The 18,413-nt window shown below is 39.3% G+C and overlaps 1 protein-coding gene and 1 long non-coding RNA gene across 2 annotated transcripts in view; both read left to right on the top strand.

Annotated features, from left to right (window-relative positions):
• ZBBX (zinc finger B-box domain containing) overlaps positions 1-6,144 on the top strand; it is a 15,922-nt gene extending 9,778 nt beyond the window's left edge. The window contains 10 exon segments of the mRNA XM_008633732.2: positions 1-18; positions 529-659; positions 867-970; positions 1,295-1,401; positions 1,982-2,013; positions 2,446-2,690; positions 3,322-3,481; positions 3,929-4,084; positions 5,014-5,146; positions 5,865-6,144. The exon segment at positions 1-18 is cut by the window's left edge and continues 12 nt beyond it. Of these exon segments, the coding sequence (XP_008631954.1) occupies positions 1-18; positions 529-659; positions 867-970; positions 1,295-1,401; positions 1,982-2,013; positions 2,446-2,690; positions 3,322-3,481; positions 3,929-4,084; positions 5,014-5,146; positions 5,865-5,940 (1,162 nt within the window). The 3' untranslated portion in view covers positions 5,941-6,144.
• Positions 6,145-12,070: 5,926 nt separating this feature from the next.
• Positions 12,071-18,212, top strand: LOC108446763. The gene is made up of 2 exons (XR_001862063.1): positions 12,071-15,578; positions 17,989-18,212. It is a non-coding gene; the product is annotated as an uncharacterized LOC108446763 (long non-coding RNA).
• The last annotated feature ends 201 nt before the right edge of the window (positions 18,213-18,413 follow it).

An 18,413-nucleotide genomic window follows, 5' to 3' on the forward strand; every position in this document is an offset into this window, starting at 1 on the left:
GCTGAAGAAATACAGAAGGTATTGTTGAATTTGCTGCTCCTAGTGGAAGAACTCAGAAATACTTAATTAACAAAAATCCAGATTAAACTTTTAATATATTAGATATATCAAGAGGTAAGGGGAGTGTATACAGGAGGCTTTTAAAAAATAAAATAATGATTATAACCAGAGTTGATTACTTCATAGCTCAGAATTCCTGCAGAGGGAGTACTTAGAATGATTCTCCTAGCTATCAGTTTATTGTAGAATTTTAAGGCTTGTTTTGATATTTTGTTGCTTGATTTTTGGGACATTTGCTACCAGAGTGTTACAGAGAAAAGGAAGGAAAATCTTGAGGATGTTTTTATGGACACTACAGTTGTTTTATTAGTTCTTGAGGAGCAAAGTCACCTCAATGAAATTAGGAGGAGTTAGTTAATGCTGCTTCAGTAAATAGGCTGTTAGGCTTTTTCTTTTTTTTGGTGATACATTAAAAAAATGTGACAAGATGGATTTTTTTTTTTCTTTTTTTTTTTTCCCCTGTTTTAGGACTCCTGCTGATCAAATTTTTGCAAGTTGCATGAAAGGTTCAAGGCCTGTGCAAGCCCTGAGCATTCATCAGGCTGGGACTGGAGGAGGGGGAGAAGGAGATGATGATGATGACATTGAGGACTTAACAGGTATAAAAGATTTCTGTTTATTGAATCTAAAATACCTTTTCCTTGAGATTTCTTTTCTATGATTGCTGACCAGTTCCATTCTTAACCAGTCTGCTTAAAGCAGCAATAATAAAAGGAGAAATTTGTAGTTCTTCGTTATAAATAAAAATGGTGCATTTTTGAGTGTGTTTTGAACAGGCAATGCATGAAATTATTTATATTTCACAGCTGAAGAGGTGAAGAAATACTGGGCATCTGTTTATAGAGTGGAAGAACCCAGCACTGTTCCTGAAAATGCAGAGTGCTCTTTGAAAATTGAGTTCCTTGATGATGTAAGTATCTGAGGAAAGGACTTCATGAATCTCAACAATGAACTGATTTAAGTCTTGATCTGTTAAATATTTAAAGTAGCAACAGTTAAATAACTTCCAATAAGGAAAAGTACTGGTGCATTGTTTGTTTTCCATACAAATGTGGAAAACTTATCTTCCCAAAAGTTCCCTGTAGTTTTTTTCTGTTGTGTTCAGGGACCTGCACTATATGGCATTTATACACAAAGTCTGGCAGCGTTTAATCACTTTTTAAATTTTAAAGTAAGTTTTAGAGTTTTGATCTGTTGCTGAGTATGGGTCTCTTTGGTTTTGTTTTTTATTCAGTCTCATAGCAAGGACTTGGAAGAATCATCAGACTCTTCAGTGGAGGAAGCTGGAGTGGTGGCAGTGAATAAGCAAGGCAAAACTGACCCACTGCAGCAGTGTGGAAGGTACCAGAAATGCAGAGTTTGTGGGAGAGGAAAGGAAACAATCCCAAATTTGGGTCTAATTCCTAAGAAATGGGGGCTTTTCTTTGCAGGCAGTTAGATTTGAGTCACTGACTGTACATTGTTTTAAAGCCACTATGGATATATTAATTGCCTCTTTGAAATCCTAACCTATGTAAGATAGATTGCTTTGCATTTGCCTCTCCTGAATTACAGTAGAATTCCTCTTTTCTGAGCTCTTACCTCAGCAGGAGCAGGAACTCACAAATTTTATCATTGATCACTGCTGTGCACATTTAGGATACTCTTACTTAACTAACGTTATAATTCCAGACAAAACCAATAATTGATACATGTGCAATTCTTGTGATCTCCCAGCTTTTATCTGATTAGCTGTGACCTGTTTTGCTTTTTTGTATTCTTCTGGTCTTTTCCCCTTCCTCTGTTTCAAAGCTCAGCAGCTGCAGACCAGAACGACACAGAACCACACCTATAATAGAGAAATGGGTATAATGGGAAAGTCTTCCTGTTATTTAACTTCCTCAGCTGACACTTAATACCTTTTACTTTTTCCTCTCAACAGAAATCCTGTTTTTTCTAAAGAAATTTCTCAAGGTAAATGTGAAAAATAATTAAGTTTTTTGTTCAAAATACATAAATGTGTCCAGTTTATCATTCTCATATAGGATGGGGTAGCCAAGTGCAGTGGTCTGAAAAATAATTAAAGGTCATCAAATTACGTGCCATTCTCTGGGCTATCACAGTTTGATTTGATTACAATTTGATGGGCTGTGTGGGCATTGTGATAAACATGTATGAACAAAGAAAACCAACTTAGAGAATCATTCACAGGCTGTTAGGATGGATTTCAAACCTTATAATGCTTTTAAGGAAATCTTATGAAATTTCTACTATTGCCTTTCTTTAGATTTAATGGAGGTTTTGTATTTTAAGTTCATGAAGAAAACAGTGGACTTGGAGGTTATAATTAATATTCATTTCCATTACAAATACTGCTGGTTTCATGATTTTGTTCTACTTTTGTAGAAACACTGATTGTCTGCAGAGATCTTGACATAAATGCTGAGCAGGAGGAGAGTATTGAACCAAGGGCTGTGAGATCATCCCTGAGCTCCTGTGGCCTTCCTGAGGAGATCTCTAACCCCACTGAAGTAGTGAGCAAAGATCTCCTTGAGACACAAGTGCAGAAAAGCAGGAGAGAGCCACAAGAACTGGGCAGTGTCTGCAATAGTCCCAATTTGGTCTTGCCTGTAATTAAAAGATCTTTAACAGTAAGTTACTATGTCCTTAATTGATAAATAAATAAAGGATGTTGCTTAGTCTACTTTAGATTTAGGGGGGTTGTCACAGCCTGCCATATTTGATATGTAGGGGATGAAAGCGTCCATGTTGTGTTGCCAGTTTTCTGTTAATGTTCAAAAAAAAGGAAAAGAGAACAAACTCATCTCAGACATAAAAACAAAGGTGCTGGAGGAGCAGCTCTTCCCATGTTTGTATTAACATTACTTCACCCCTTGACTGAATGACCAAAAATTGTAGATAGTCTTATCTAACAAATTATTCAAAACCAAAAAATCATAGAAAAGGTTGGGACATCAATTTGGAATCATTGTTAAACAGGGATTACCTTCCTTTATGTACCCAAAAGTGAACACAAAGAAAAACTGCTTTTCATGTCCACAGTGAAAGAACAGACTCAAACTCTCACAACATGAGAAGTTTTTGGGATTTTAAAGCACATCTTGAGCAAAAACATCATCCTCATGAATATCTATTACAGCAGGCTATCACAATCAGTCTGAGTTCTATGAAATGAGCATTTTATTAATGTAAACTTGCAAGGGCAACTTAGGAAGTTTCCTGTTTCCTTTCCTGTTTTCTAATATCTCTGTTTTACTCAAGTTACAGGATGTAGCCAAAAGACAGAAATGTGGTTCTACATCGTATCAGGGACTTGAAGGTTTCTTTGTTCTTTGTGCAAACACTAAACAAGAAAAGCTGGAGGCACCTTCTTCCCTGAGTGCTGCCTCCAGCCCGAGGGACAGGAGTATCCCTTTCCAAGGTACTGTTGTGTGAATAAATTCTCAAAAATACATGTATTTATCATCTTTTTTCAGTTCCCTTCTATCCAGCTTGTTTTTAGGAGTCACTTCAGGGTGACAGTCATGCCACACAAATGGTGCTGGGCAAGGAGAAAATAAACTTCCTACCTTGAGGAAATCCAGTGCCATAAATTTATATAATTATTTATACAAATATATCCCCTGAGAATTTGGTTCCAAGAGGTTCCTACTGCTTTTTATGGTGTATATGAAACAACATGTGAACATCATTCATCTGGTTAAATATATCACTTGAAAGTAAGTTTTTAAAAGTCTGTTACGTATCTATAAAAAAATTGTTGCATGGCTTCTTTAATTCCCACATTAAATGCAGCAAATACAGGAACAGTAAATGCATGTTAACACAAAACCTGAAATGAATTTCCTCTAATAATGTTTGGTTTCAGGAGATGGGCAGTGGGTTTCTGAAAGGAGCTTTAGTGAATATGCTGATGACTCTGTAGTTCAAGGTGTCTTAGAAAGTGAACTGACCAGGGCTGCAAATGCTTTCAAGGCCCAAAAGGAACTTTCCTCTCTGATGGCAGCGTGGATGCTATGCCCAGGTAGGGACAGCCACAGTTCTGAGATGCTACTTAGGTAAATTTTCATGATGTAAAATGGAGACATTCTGTCTGGGATGATTCTGTTGAATTTGTCATTTTTATATCTTCATCTGTGTATTGGTATTTTGGTTTTTTTGAGAATGGGCTTTTGAGTTAAAAATGATCTCAGCTATCACCAATAATTCTTTTTACTTGGCTTAGTTTCTACTTCTGTTGCTGCCTCTTTCCTCCCCTCTTAGCTTGAATATTTAGAGAATAAATTCTCTAGAAGAAGTTCCTGTATTTGTGTGTTGGCAGTCTCTGGTATAATTTGGGAGTGATCTAATAAAGGATTTCTTCCTGCTACAGAAGTAAGTCTGATTACATGAACTCTAAGAAACAGGAACACAAGTAATAACTGCCTCTGCACTTTTTTGTTACCTTTCTCAATTTCAACTGTCTCCATCCCAAGAAATGTAGCTCTACATTATTTCTCACATCATGAGCAACCAGGTTGACACTTTAATTTAAATAATGCTGTGTGCAGAAATCGAAGCTGTCAATTTTGAATCCTGGGAAAATATTGGAAAGTGTCTATATTTTATTCATGTTAGTTTAAATTAAAAAAAAGGACCCAAACTTTGGAGCTTTCTGCAATCATTCACACTGTCTCCCCTCAAACAAAATTTGTGGCATTGTGCAGAATACTTAAATCATAGATTTCTTTTCTGAAAGATACTTCTGAAGTATGAGGTGGTGAATTTATAGGTGTTCATAAAGAAGTTACAAATATTGGAAAACACAATCTTAATTTGTAGTGATATTTTTCATCAGCTAGAGTTGGTTTGAGACTTTTAATGGCAAATTTTTGTCAATACTGTGGATTTTTTTCCAGCTGATAATGTAGATGCTGCATCTTTTTGTTCATATTTGCTCCTAAAACGTTTCAGGCCCTGAAAACCATTACAACTTAACTTGTGAAGATGGAACCTCCTCCAGCAAACCCTGGGAGAAGATCTGTGGAAATGCAGATTTCCAGAACACCCTGCAGCTGAAAGACCACAACACATTTGATATTTTTGGGTAAGTTCAACTTGCTGGATGTGTTTTTATGATATTTTAGATTACTCAAGATGCCAGCTATGTCAGAACGGAAATAAAACCAGCCCCAACTCTCTGACTGTGCAATACATGCTAATTAAAAATGTCAGCATGACCCGTGTGGTGTCTTGGTGTTGTTCTAAGCCACTTCTCAGGCAGCTCATAGTCAGAATTGAGGGATGTGTTTTGCTGTTGAGACTCCAAATGATAAATTTGGGATTGTGGGTTTTTCATGCATTAGCAGTGAGATTTATGAAGTAAATCTCTTAAGAATCATCTGCATTCTTGGGCTGTAAGGTACCTTTGGAAAGTTGTGAGCAGGTGAGCCAATAGCCTCCAACTCACCTTGTATCTGTTATTTTGCCTTGGACACTGAGGAGATGAGGGGAATAAAGGAAATTCCTAAAGTTCTCTGTCTCACTGGTTTTTACTGGGATCTCATAACCAGCAAGAGTCAGTGAGACACTGAAGTGAACTCCATGCTGTGTGATTTGAGCTGATTCAGAGATTTGTGACAAAAACTGAGGGGAAAAGCTGCATTAGAGTAGTTTGTACATGATGTGCACTGAAAAAACCTCCAGTAAAAGCTGTTTTTGTACCTTTTAGTTCAACATATGTGAACATATGTCAGCAAGGCTTAAAGCAGAGAACTTGGGCAATCTGAGGTGCTGGAAAATCACTGTGGTGTGTTTCTTCTAAGGGACTGGGATGAAAGGCAAATGGATGATGAGGAAGCGATTCTGGAGGACAAACAGCAGGTTCTGGCCTTGCAGTGAACATGGAAAACTCAGTTCAGTCCCTACCTTTGTATGGTACAGAACCAAGAAGATCAAGAGGTGTTTTAAGTGCTACTCAAGACATCATCTACTAAGGAATATTCTGTGAAGTTGTCATTAAAACTTCTTGAAAACACATTGATTTTGTTTGGGTTTTTTTAATTACTCTGAAGAAAGAATAAAAGAACTGATCTTGTGCTGCTATTTTTTAGGATTGTTTTATTCTTTATTTTTTATTCATTGTATGTTTTCTTGCCTGCAGATGGAATTTTGTGTCTCCAAATGTGGTTTTATGTTGCCAAGGGGTATTAATGGGATAAATTGAGGTCTCAGTATGATCAGGTTTGTGATGAGATGCACAAGAGGAGCCAAAGGTCAAGTACACTTTGTCACATGTTTTATAAGGGACTTGCACCTTCCAGAATAGACTTTAACAGTTTTCCACAGCACATTTAACTTCTCCTGCCAGACTCTTTCCTTCCTAACTCCAGCAGGGAGCCCAGACTAAAGCAAACCTCTGCTCAGAATCAACTTGGGAGTGAATTCCCCTTTCTTTTTCTGCTCCAAAATTCCAGTTCAGAGGGATCTGTGTCCAGCCAAATTCAGCTGTGCTGTAAGTACTGCCTTACAGGGCTTTGATAATTAAAAGAACAAAGAGGAAATGCACTTAAAAGGTCATATTGGGTGGTTTTAATTTTAACAAACAGCCCCAGCTGTCCTTTTGAATTTGCTGCCTCGGTGTTGTATAAAAAGCTTTATCTTCCTCCTCCCCAGGAAGTGTAAGGTTTAATGCAATTAATACAATTTCTGTAAAAGGTCACTTGGCCAACGTGGTGCTTTGATGTAAGGAGGGTTTGGGGACTTTTGAGGAGATGCTTAATTGTACCCAGTAATGGAGTGGCTTTGAAATTATCTAAATGGTATCTTTTGGTAGCATCTTCAGGAGTCTCAGACACAGCATCTTGCTTAGCTTTAAAGTTCTCTTTCTCTTCATGTGCCTGACACTTTCCCTTTTATTAGTTTCCTCCACTGTGGGTTTTAAGGAAAAGTTCCTCCTTCTCCCCTGGTTTTGATAAAAAAGGTTATAGCAAAAGCAGTGGCAAAGATTTGTCTTTTTGTGTTGGGAAAGTGGGATTAATTAAAAGCTTTTGTCTGACAATTGTTCTTAAATGTTCATGGATAAACTGCCTGACAGGGCTCTAAAATTCATGGAAATTGTTGTCCCCAGAAACTTTCCTGTAGAAAGAGAAGCTTTCTATGCTGCTTTTCTGTGTTCAGAGGTGGCAGGTGCCCTTCACTGATGGATCAGTGGAAGCATTGCAGTCTCTTAACTTGGTTTCTGGCAGTTAAACCCCCTCTGGTTTGGATTCTCTCCACACCCCAGGACTCTGCTGTTTTATCTGCTCCCCCATCAGCTCTGCACTAATACTAGACAACACTGTAATCTTTTCAACAATTTCTTTTACGGGAAAAAGTGCTCCAGCCACCCTAATTCATACAAACTAGAGCCATCAGCCTGAACACACCATTGATTTGATTTCCTGCCTCATTTCTTGTCTTTAAGGTGAGGGCATATTTTCCACCTCAGTTTTCTTTATAGAGTTTACCATATATTGATGTCTTATTACAGCAGTTCTTTGTCAGAAATTGGAAGAATAAAATCACAAAGCAGGCTTTCTGCTTTGGAGATTGAGGCCAGTGCTTTTCTCTCATCAGTATAACCTTTCTTTTTCACTTGTTCTTCCAAATACTCCTATTACACTTATTTCCCTGGCACAGACAGCCTGACTGCTTCCATGCTGTTCCCAACCTTTTTTAACAGGAAAACTGATGAAGCAGCTGCTACTGCAGTGTGTGCCTCGAGCCCTCAGCAGTCAGGGTAATGCTTTAAATTTGGGCTTGTTGGAGATAACCAGAAAGTCACTGAGTGCTTTCAACATCTGATTTTCAAAGTTTTCCCTTCCCATCCCTTTTGCTTGAAAGAAAAAACATGCTTCTGATAACACCTCCAACAAAACTTGGGCTAAAAATAAGCTTCCTTCAATGCATTAGTGATCTGTTTAGGCAGTGGTGATTTTCATGTATCTCGGTTTTGTATTCCTGACTTAAAACATTTGAAGATGTTTTGTGTTGGTTTTTTCTCCCCCCTCTTTAAGTTATAGTGGTGGAACTGATATCCTAACTAGAAAACCAAAAGGAGCATCTGAATTGCTGCAGTTCTGTGATGCATTTGGTGCTAACAGAATGAATCTAGTGTTGAAAGGTTGAAAGCTGTTTATTGTTATGAACGTGCTTTGATGTAATTCTCTGCATGATCTTTAAGGTCCCTTTCAACCCAAACCATTCTATGATTTCTGCCTTGATACAAATACAATGCACAAATGATGATGTTGATTTTTTTTCTTTTAGGTTTTATTTTTATTTCTACGTCTGCCTGTTGTAGGGATGCCTGATCTGTACCCAAGTGTCAAGGGATTTGCACTGAAAAATCATCTTTCCAGTTCATTTAGGGAGAGAGAAAAGAAAGAGGGGGGGGGAAATGAAAGTTCAGTTTACATTTTGGAGCTTCTGGGGTGGTGAGTCTGTTGTTTTGTGTACATTAACTTTTGGTAACCTGACTTTATAAAGCATAAATCCTGGGAAATGACTTGTTCTTGTGCTCAAAATGCAAACCAGCTTACCTGTGAGTCCTGGAAATATTTCAGCTGGCTGCTGTTAGGCTGGCTGCCAGACTTTGTTACTTTGATGTAGAAGGGCCACTCCTCAAGTCAGAGAACCCCCACGAAGTCCTTTCTCAGCTGGCTTTGCACATGAGGACGTGCAAAGATTGGACCGTGAAAGTTGAGGTTTTCTTGTTGATGTTTCTTTTCAACCAGCAAGGCACGAATTCCACTGAAAACACTGTAAAGGTCTCTGCTCCCTGCTCCAGAGCTGAGCTCTGTTTTACCATGTGCTTCTTACCCTTTAGTAGACTTTAAGATCCTGTCATTTGCTGCATGTCATTTATAAAAATTAAGAGTTGTTCTTTCCTCCATCATAATATAGCTTACATTTAATTATCAGGAACACATAAACCCAATTAGTTTTAATTTATCCAGACCATTTGCATCAGAGACAAATACATCTGTCTTTTTCATTTCAAAAATGAATTCTGCAAATTGCAAGCCATCAACACAAGGGCATTTCTAAATTATTTTGGTCAAGAGAAGTGTTCTGTGACTTTCTAGTTAATTAGGATTAATTAGGTTGTTTAATATGCTTATGCTTTGGTAAGGGATGGAAACATAATAATCTATTTTATGTTAGTAATACAGATCAGTTAACAAGCCCAAGAAATGGAAGCCTCCAAAACCAAAACTAATTTTTTATATATTGAGGGATGTAAAGACCCTCATAGAAAAACTGATTTATTTCAGTAAAACTGAGGGATTTCAAGTGCTGATTTCCAAAGGAACCACAACAGAGAGGCTGAGGAACAAATACTCAGCAGAATGAACTGTGAAACCTTGCTAGGTTAGAATTAGATTCTATTTAAGTTTAACTAAAAAGTCTGGAAATAAACCCTAAACCTAACAAATACACCTCAGCAAATCCTTCAGGATTTGGCCCAGTGTGTGTCTATTGTGCATTTCTCTGAACAGAATGCAACACAGATCACCCAGTGTTTGTGTTGAAGAAGAAAAACATAATTTTTAGTTGGTTATTTTTTGGGGGCAGCATTTCTTGTGGTACTTCTACTTTTTTTCCTAAAATTTATTTTGCGAGATGAAATAGTATAAAACTCCATCAATTTATTTTGTATTCCTTTGTCTGCTGTGGTTCTTCCCTGTGTTAAATTTACTTCAGATGTGCTGATTTTTGGTTAAGGGAACTCTTTACTCTCCTGGGAGAGGCCTTCCATGATTTCCTGCTGTAGTAAATTATTCTGTACTATCAAGTAATGGCAGTGGATGCAGAACTCTTAAATAAATACCTGCATTAAGATGAAAAGGTGATCACTGTGAGTTGGGAAGTATGCTTGGATCTACCAAAGTTCTGTTTATAACCTTAAAAGGCTGTAAATTGGGAAATGACTGAGAGGAATAGGAAAGCTATCAAAATACAATGGCCCATGGTGTGGTGCCCACAAACCATTTCTACCAATGCTGCTTCTGCACCAGAGCCCTGATAGTTATTTTATGTTTTTTATTGTAAGTTTGAATCATTTATACAGGGAAACCTGAAGAGAACTTAATTGAATGTGGCTCAGTTTGAAGAATGTGAACGCTTTTCTTAAAGTGCTCTGAAACAGCCTGGAAAAAAATCATGCTCTGTTGTGTTATTTTTGTCTGGCTACTGGAGCTTGCCAAATACAAATATACTTTCTCCTCTACTATATTTAATTTTCCTACTTAATTTAATAGTAACTCTAATGTAATATATCAGACAGATACATCATATGTTGCTTGAAACACAGCTGCTGTTATTTGCATTTAGCTGTTAGTGCTGTAAAACTGGTTTTTATGGTCACAATAAGAGCACCACTGCATAGCAGAAAGAACAAAGAGGTATTTTTTTTTTTTAAAAAAATCCCAGTAACATTTGAGGCTGAGAGGTACCAAATCATCTGGTCTACTTCCCATCATTGGCCTTGCACGGGTTCATTCTCTTTTGGCCAACCTGTTAATGAAGGTTAAAGCCTCATTCTGCCACGTTTTGTAGGTGAGGTGACGTGAGCTTTACAAGTGTTCGACCTCAGAATCAGGTAAGAAAGGAGTGTGAGACACCAGACTTATGACAACATTTTTGGAACAGAAAGAGCTGCAGATATAGATACAATCCTTCCTCTTCTGCCCAGCACTCCCCATTTTTTCCTTCCTGTCTGTTTTTTGCATTTTTAAGATGACTTTTAGGGCTTGTATCCGTTTAAAGGATGACAAGTTGCTTTTGTTGTGTATTTCTTCTGAAGAAGGTCAAAATGGGAGCAGAAGTGAGGGCTCTTACTACTTTTTTTTCTACTTTTTACTACTTGGTAAAAAGCAAATATTCTGGCCTCCCCTTCAGCACAGATCATGGAAATGGCTTAAATGTGGATGATGAAATGTTAGAGCATCCAGGGACAGCCCCTACCTGCTCTTGATAAAGCCTGTGGGAGGCTTGCCAGTGAAAAAGCACATCCTGTTCTCAGTGACATTGTTGCGCTGTTTAAATGACTTTGGAATCCATTTTATAAAATGTCCTTTCTGATGCAGAGTCTTTGCTCATCCCTGTAATGGATCCCAGTGCCTGCCTCTGCTCAGCCGATGGAACAGCCAGGATTTGCAAAGAGGGGCATGGAGTGCCAGGAGCTGCACTCCTGTGGATGGTTTGTTAAGAGAAGAGCTCCTGGAAATAATTTCCAACATCTTTCAACTGCTATAAACTTCCTCAGGTGTAAGACACAGGGTTCAGGCTAATAAACTGCCTGAGAAAGAGAGATCTGAGGAAATAATCTTCAAACAAATGTTCTGGTACAGGGAACAGACTCTGAGACTAGGGTGAGCTGGTGACTGGCTTGACTTCTGTTTTAAAACCTTTTTAAATTACCCAAATTTTACAACTCCCTGTCCGTCTTTTCTTGTTTAAAGTTATAATTACTAAAACAACTTCCCAGATGTGCAAATTTCATTGCTGGGGATGCATTGTCGTTGTCAGGCCAAAAGTTCTCACATTTTGCTGTCTAAGTTCTTGTGCTTATTTGGAGTGCTTGCAAGATTAATGTGGGTAGAAATAAAATCTTCAGCTTGGTTGTAGGTAGACAAATATTTCCCATGCAGGAAGGTGTAGTATTTAATAAGAGAGTGGTTAGAAATCCATCTTTTCTCCTGTGATGTAGCCAAAAGTGGGAACACTCAAACTGGATGTAAAAATGGCCTTCATGTGGCTCTACTTCCCTTTCCAAACTACTTGCAGGGGAATGCTTTGAAATTTCATGGAATCAGAGTGATTTGTGTTGGAAGGGACCTTAAAAACCTTTTCATTCCACCCCTGCCATGGGCAGGGACATCTTCCACTATCCCAGGTTTCTCCAAGCCCTGTCCAGCCTGGCCTTGGACACTTCCAGGGATGGGGGAGTCCACAACCTCTCTGGATTCATGTCTTGTATGGGTTTGAGATGGGAATGGGAAAAAAACCCCACAACATTTTCCATTTTGATTGGGGTATAGCATCAAACTTCCATTTCCCTGTCGATACTAACCAAGATGATGAGATTTTTCAGCTTTCAAGCTGGAAAGCTTCACAGCCAATATGGAATGACATCATAAATCAAAAAACCATCCTAAATTATTGCTAAATCAAATGGATTAGAGTTTGTGCTGTTTGTAGGAAATGCAGGATGGCTAGAGCCCATAACCTGCTTTGTATGGAATGTTTTTGTTAGTTTTCATTTTTAACAGAAGGATTTAAGCAATTTCAGCTATTTTCTGCTGTCTGATTAAGAACTGTTTAGATCAGGGAATAGGCTGGAGGTTTTCGGACTGGTTCAACCATGACACCATTGCTCAGGCCAAAGTTAAGACACATTAACTAACCATAATGATAAATAACATTCAGAGTTATGAATATTATTATTGGTGAGCCAGCTTTAATTTTACTAAGAACTTTTTAGGCCTGGTTGGCAAGAACCTATTTTCGTGGAAAATCTTTGAAATTAGACCATAACTTGGATTTTAACGGGTACTGGAAATCATCCTGATGTTTTACAGACTTCGTGAAAAAAGATTTAATGTTCTGAGGAGTTTCAAATGTTGTTCACTTCATCAAAAACCAATACAGGAATGTGATGGTTACCCTTTATTTTTTCTGAATTGCACTGGGGACATGAAGTATCTTTTCATAATTTACCAGACATTTATAACGTGCAGCACTTCAAAAGACAGTGTTTTATAGTTACCTGCAATTCCCTTCTGCAGTACAAATTAAAACTTGCTTAACTTTCTTGGATAAGCATCACCACATAACATTTCTTATGCTGCATGATGCCTGTTTGGAAAGTCAAAATAGCTTCCTAGGGAATATTTTTCATGTTAATCTTTCTACCTGAATTTATTTGGCAGCGTAGTTCTGTGAAAGTTGATGAGTTTGCTTATATAACTGATGTGCACAATGCTTTGAATATACCGATAATGTCCAAGTAAACCATTTTCCTTCCTCTTCCCTCAAGCATTTTCTACTGAACCTGTAAAAATTGGGAAGTTCAACCCCTGCATTAACAGCTCTCGTGTTTGCATTGTTCCTACAACAGAAAGCTGCAGAAATAAGAACTCTGAGGCAGCACTAGGACCAGGCTCATGGCACAGCATGGGGGGAGTGCTTAGAAAATCACACCAGACAGACAATTTACAACAGTGGGGGTTATTTTTCACTCCAGGACTTTGATTTGGCTGCAGGGTGTTTATCAGGACTGCTTTGCATGGCATCTACATTTAATAAGGCAGCTGAAGAATGATGAGGCTGCTTTCCTGACAATTTTCTAAACAAAATAGAATGCTTGCTGCTCAACAAAAGCTTCCCCCCCCCCTCCCCCCCCCCATTTAGTCAAATATCAGAAAAAGAAATAACTGCAGAGTTTTATTAGTTGCAGATTACTTGCCCAGACAGCTGTGCTCTCAGCATGTCATCAAAAAATCCTGGTCTCAGAAGCTGAAGCAGCCTCAGAAGCTGATCAATTTAAACACAGAGCAAAAGTTGTGGGCCACTCCGAGGTATTAAGGGTGTTAAATGGTCTGCCAAGGCACGGGGACATCACTGTCACAGCACTGCAGCGATCCCTGCTCCTGCTGGGATTCTGTTCCTGCAGTCTGGAAAGGCAGAAATCGGCTCAGTAAGGGCAGTGATGTTTGTTAACAGTTCATCCAGGGAAGATGTCTAGGGCCAGGTGTCCTTTCCAGGTAAAATCTATTGGGAAGGAGAGGGAAGAGCTCCACTGAAAAACTCTGATCCCTGAATGGCATCTCCTTTGTGTTCTTCCTCCAAAATAGGCACCAGGGCCAGCTTGGGTGGGGCTTGGAGCAACCTGGTCTGTGGCAGGCGTCTCTGCCATGGCAGGGGTGGGACAGGATGAGCTTCAGGTCCCTTGCAACCCAAACCATTCCATGATTCAGTGGATAATGGTTATGGAAAGGCTACAAGGGATGAGCAGGTTTGTTGCTCTTCTCCTGGAAGCCCCAGTTCTGTTCCCACCATTGTTGCCTGTGCTGTAGTTGTGTGACCCTGTCCTGAAAGTCTCAATTTCCCCAAAGGGTAACAGGCCTTCGGTTAAAACACCTTTAAAAATGTCTTCTAATTTCCTAAATTGTCTCTGTGTGAATGCAAATAAGCAAAGGAAGGGAACTAAGCCTTGTGAGGCTTGGTATGAGCTTTGTTTCAGGTGAGAATGTTCTCTTTGTCAATTCAGAGTGATTTTCAAAAGCACAGTAGGATTTCAGTGTTGGACAGCAGGATTTGAGTCAAAACGAGACATTAAATGTGGATATAGGCACAAACTTAAATGAACAAAGAAACACTCGTAGAATTTTTTTCCTGACAGAAATAGCATAAAGGAGCTGGATGCCTGTTACTGGCAGTATTTGTTTTCCTTTGATGAGGCTAAATTGGACATGAGTGAATCCTTCACTGGCAAAGTTTTCCTGTTTCCAAGTGTTCTGCAGCCCCTGCAGCACTGCAGCTCAGGATGCAGAGCACGAGCTGGGTAGTGGTGCCCATCTCACTCATGCCAGTGACTGTTTCCAGGGGCTCAACAAGTGCTTGAGGAAAAACATGCTGGAAATTCTAATTATCCTGGTTGGTGCTATTGCTATTTCATCTTAATTTAAAAAAAAAAACAAACAAAAAAAACTTAATGTCTCCTTTTGGTGACATCCACTCAATATTTGACTCTTCGTTTTGATTCAAATTCTGTTGTCTTACAATTCACAACTCAGCTAAGTGTTTATTTTCATGAATGACACCCAAGGCTTTGTGCCTGCAAGTATCACTGCGTGAAGTGGGCTATTTAAAGCAAAATCTGTTTGCTTCCAAGAGAAGAACAATGCTCTGAGTGTGAATGATGTGTCAAAACGTCAACCAAATTGTCACCTGAATGTGGCAGCTGCTCCATTCTGAGGTTGGCATTAAATGAAAGATAACTGAGGAGTGTTGTAGCTGGTTTTGTTTTGCTTAGTGAAGGTGTTGGTTTAATTAGAAATGCTTTTTCAGGCATCCTCTTTGACAGTAAACAGCCAAACTTTTATCTTGGTTTCTGAATAAACTGCCCGTTGCCAAAATCTCCTGTGCAAAATAATGTTGTGGGTGTTGGACACCACTGAGACCTGGCCCAGTTTCCTCCCACGTTCTCCTGTGCTCTCTTTCCATATTCTCCAACCAGCCTGGCTCCCTCTCCTTCCAGTGGGCTAATCAGGGTGCAATCTATTGCAAGATAAAGCAATTAAGTATTTGCAACTCCTTCTCCTTTTCCTGTATCCTCTGTTACAGCATTTAGTCCTTGCTCCTCAAACTCTGCTTCTTGTCCTTCATCTCTTCTTGTCCTTCCCGTTGCAGCTGGTAATGAACCATGGAGGGAGAGGAGAGGAGACAACAAAAACCCGTGGCTGATTGCACAGCAGAGTTGGACTTTAATGGTGAGTTTCCTGGATTTGGGACTTTTTACAGAAATTTCTGGTCTCCAGGACTGAGGTATCCAGGCCTCTTCCTCCACCCCAGCCCTTGCTGCAGCCAGGGGAAGGTTCTGCTGATTTTGTCTGGATTCCCTGCTGTTCAGCAGCACCTTGACCCGTGTCCCTCAGCAGGCTCCTGGCTCCAGCCTTTGTTTTGTCCATCAGAACCCCTCTTTGGCAGGCAGCCCTCAGCAGGGAGCCTGTTGGTCCCTTCCTAACACTTGAGATCTGTCTCAGCTCAGGAAACCCAAACAATCAATTGCTGTTCTTTGGTGTGGGTGGCAGCCAGGGACTAAAAGCTCCTGCAGGATGCACACATCACGATTCCTCTGTATCAATCCCAACCTCAGGTGTGTCCATTCCATCCAATGAGGGGGATTTACTTATTTTAGCTTATTAGAAATGCAGCAGCAGGTAGACAAAGCCCTAATAAAAGTAATTTCAGTTCCAGGATATGTTTTAGAAGATGAGGGGAGCTGGGAAAGGAAAAATAGAGAGAAAACCAGAGTAAATTTACTTGTGAAGATGCAGAGTGTGTGGGTGAAACTGAGGGCCTGTTGTGTATTTTTTATAGGGGAATCAAATTTAAAATAGAAGGATTACATATTGCAAGAGCAGGGATGTATTTATAGATGCTTAACCCTGTGTTTGTGTGTTTTCAGCTGGTGTGCGTGTAAAAGTAAATGGCTTAATAAATGTAAATGATTTGTACCATGATTTTGGGCTAGAGAGCAGCTTTAGTATTATGACTTTGGTCAAATTCCCTTCTGTTTCTTGACATAAACCAGCCAGAATGATGGCAAAACCCCACAAAACCAGGCACCACATCTGTAGCTGAGTTTTTCTAGGTAAATGATCTTGCAAAATGTGTTTTCTGTAGGGCTTGTTGGACTGGGTTGACCTTTGTAACAGCTTTATTCTCTTCAGCATCCTTGAGTTTTGAGACAAATCAATAAATTGAGCAGGAACACTACACAAAGACCAGATGGTCTTCACCCAATACTTGCAAGGGAATTAAAATGTGAAATTACCAGCCTGCTGCTGTGGGACACCACTTAGATCTGCCTGGGTGCAGAAGGAACAGCAGGGAGGAGCTCTCACACCAGCCTGTGTTTTGGTGTGTAGCTGAATTCAAATCTGACTTAGTACAGCATAAAAAAAAATAACGTGCTCAGAGGAATGGACAAACATATGTTGGGGAGTTACCTGTGTTACTTTTATGAAGATAAACAGTACCTGGAAGATTTTAGCAGAAGTTAACAAGTATATGGATGACATAATTTACTTATAATGTAAAGATTTTTCCAAAAAAGCCTCTTAAAAATGATATAGAAGCTTTCTAGGAAGTTGAAAAAGCATTGGATTAAAAATCAGGCTTTTTAGGCATTCAAAACTTACTGAAAAAGAAGAGGAACTCAAGGATAGATTTTCATGTGGAGGCCAATTCCAAGGACTGAACAAATGTGGCCTGGAAAAGGAGGTAAATAGGTGCCAATTTGTTGCTGATGCAAAATGACTCAGAATATTCTAATTAAAACTGGTTGTGGGAGCTTGCAGAAATTCTTGTGTGACAGAGGAAATGGAATATTGATGAATGAATGGCTGTGGGTGGGAAGGAACCTTAGTCAAAGTCATGGCTGAGTTGTGAATTTGCTGGCTGGGAACTGATCGTTGTCTGTGTTCCCTTGGAGATGTGGCTGTGTGGCAGTCGAGCTGCCACACGTGGAATTCCTTCTGGAGCAGAGTTAGGCCACACTGTGCAGCACACAGCTCACTGGGGATGGAATGGTGGAAGGAGAATTCAAATTCCCTGCCTGTTTGGGACGAAAATTCTCCGTGAAAGGCCTTATTTTGCAGGCAGCATGTGATTTGGTGGTGGTGGTGAATTTCTTTTTGCCGTCTATAGCATGTTTGGGAGGTGCTTCCATAACCTTGCTGCTCTAAGAGTCAAGTTGGAAACTTTGTTCTACTTCCAGGTTAACTTTGCTTTTAATTTGGCTGTCAGAAATGTATTTATTTCTAAAGAGAATTTTTAGTTTTAAAGGATCTTCTCTCCCCATCAGTGCTTTTCTTTCCAGTCATTGTATCTAATGAGAGGCAGCAATTAAAACCCCACATTAAAACTTTGCTAAGCTGTTCAAAGAGAGTTTCTGGCAGGAGATCACCCTTGGTCCTTAGAATAGGATGTGACTAATTCACCTTTTTATGGCTCCAGCTGTGTTTGCTGTAAAAGCTATGGTAGCTCCATTGTTTAGTAATGTAATTAAATTTAGGAGAGGTTTAATGCAGCCAATCCATGGGATGAGGCAAATTACTCCTGAGATTCCTTGAAGACTGACTGTATAATGCTCATAAAATTCCTTCTTTGTTTCAGAACTTCTATGACTTCACATGGATGTGAAATCTGGCACTTGGCAGAGCCAGAAGGAAACATCTGGATGCTTTTGATCAAAGATGCATGTGGAAAATGAGACTGCAGAGCATCAAGAATGGCACAGTTTAAGAATGAAACTCTCCTCAACAGAAGTTGGTAAATTTGGGGGGAAATTTGCTGTGCAGTTTCTTATTCCTTCAATAAAGCTTAATGCTTGTACAGAACATTCAGATAAGTGTTTTAAATACTGGGGTTTTAAGACAGGCACTGAAGCTGAAATTTATCTAAAATTAAGAAAATTAGCTGCAGAATTGTCTTGTGCAGCATGTGGCAGAACTTTAAGTTAGTAAATGGAAGCTAAATAACTTTCTCACAATCCAGTGTTCGGCTTTCTGTAAGAGTAAATAATTTCTTTTAGGAGTAGC

The sequence above is a fragment of the Corvus brachyrhynchos genome, unplaced genomic scaffold (assembly GCF_000691975.1).
Source record: "Corvus brachyrhynchos isolate BGI_N302 unplaced genomic scaffold, ASM69197v1 scaffold544, whole genome shotgun sequence".
Lineage (NCBI taxonomy): Eukaryota > Metazoa > Chordata > Aves > Passeriformes > Corvidae > Corvus > Corvus brachyrhynchos.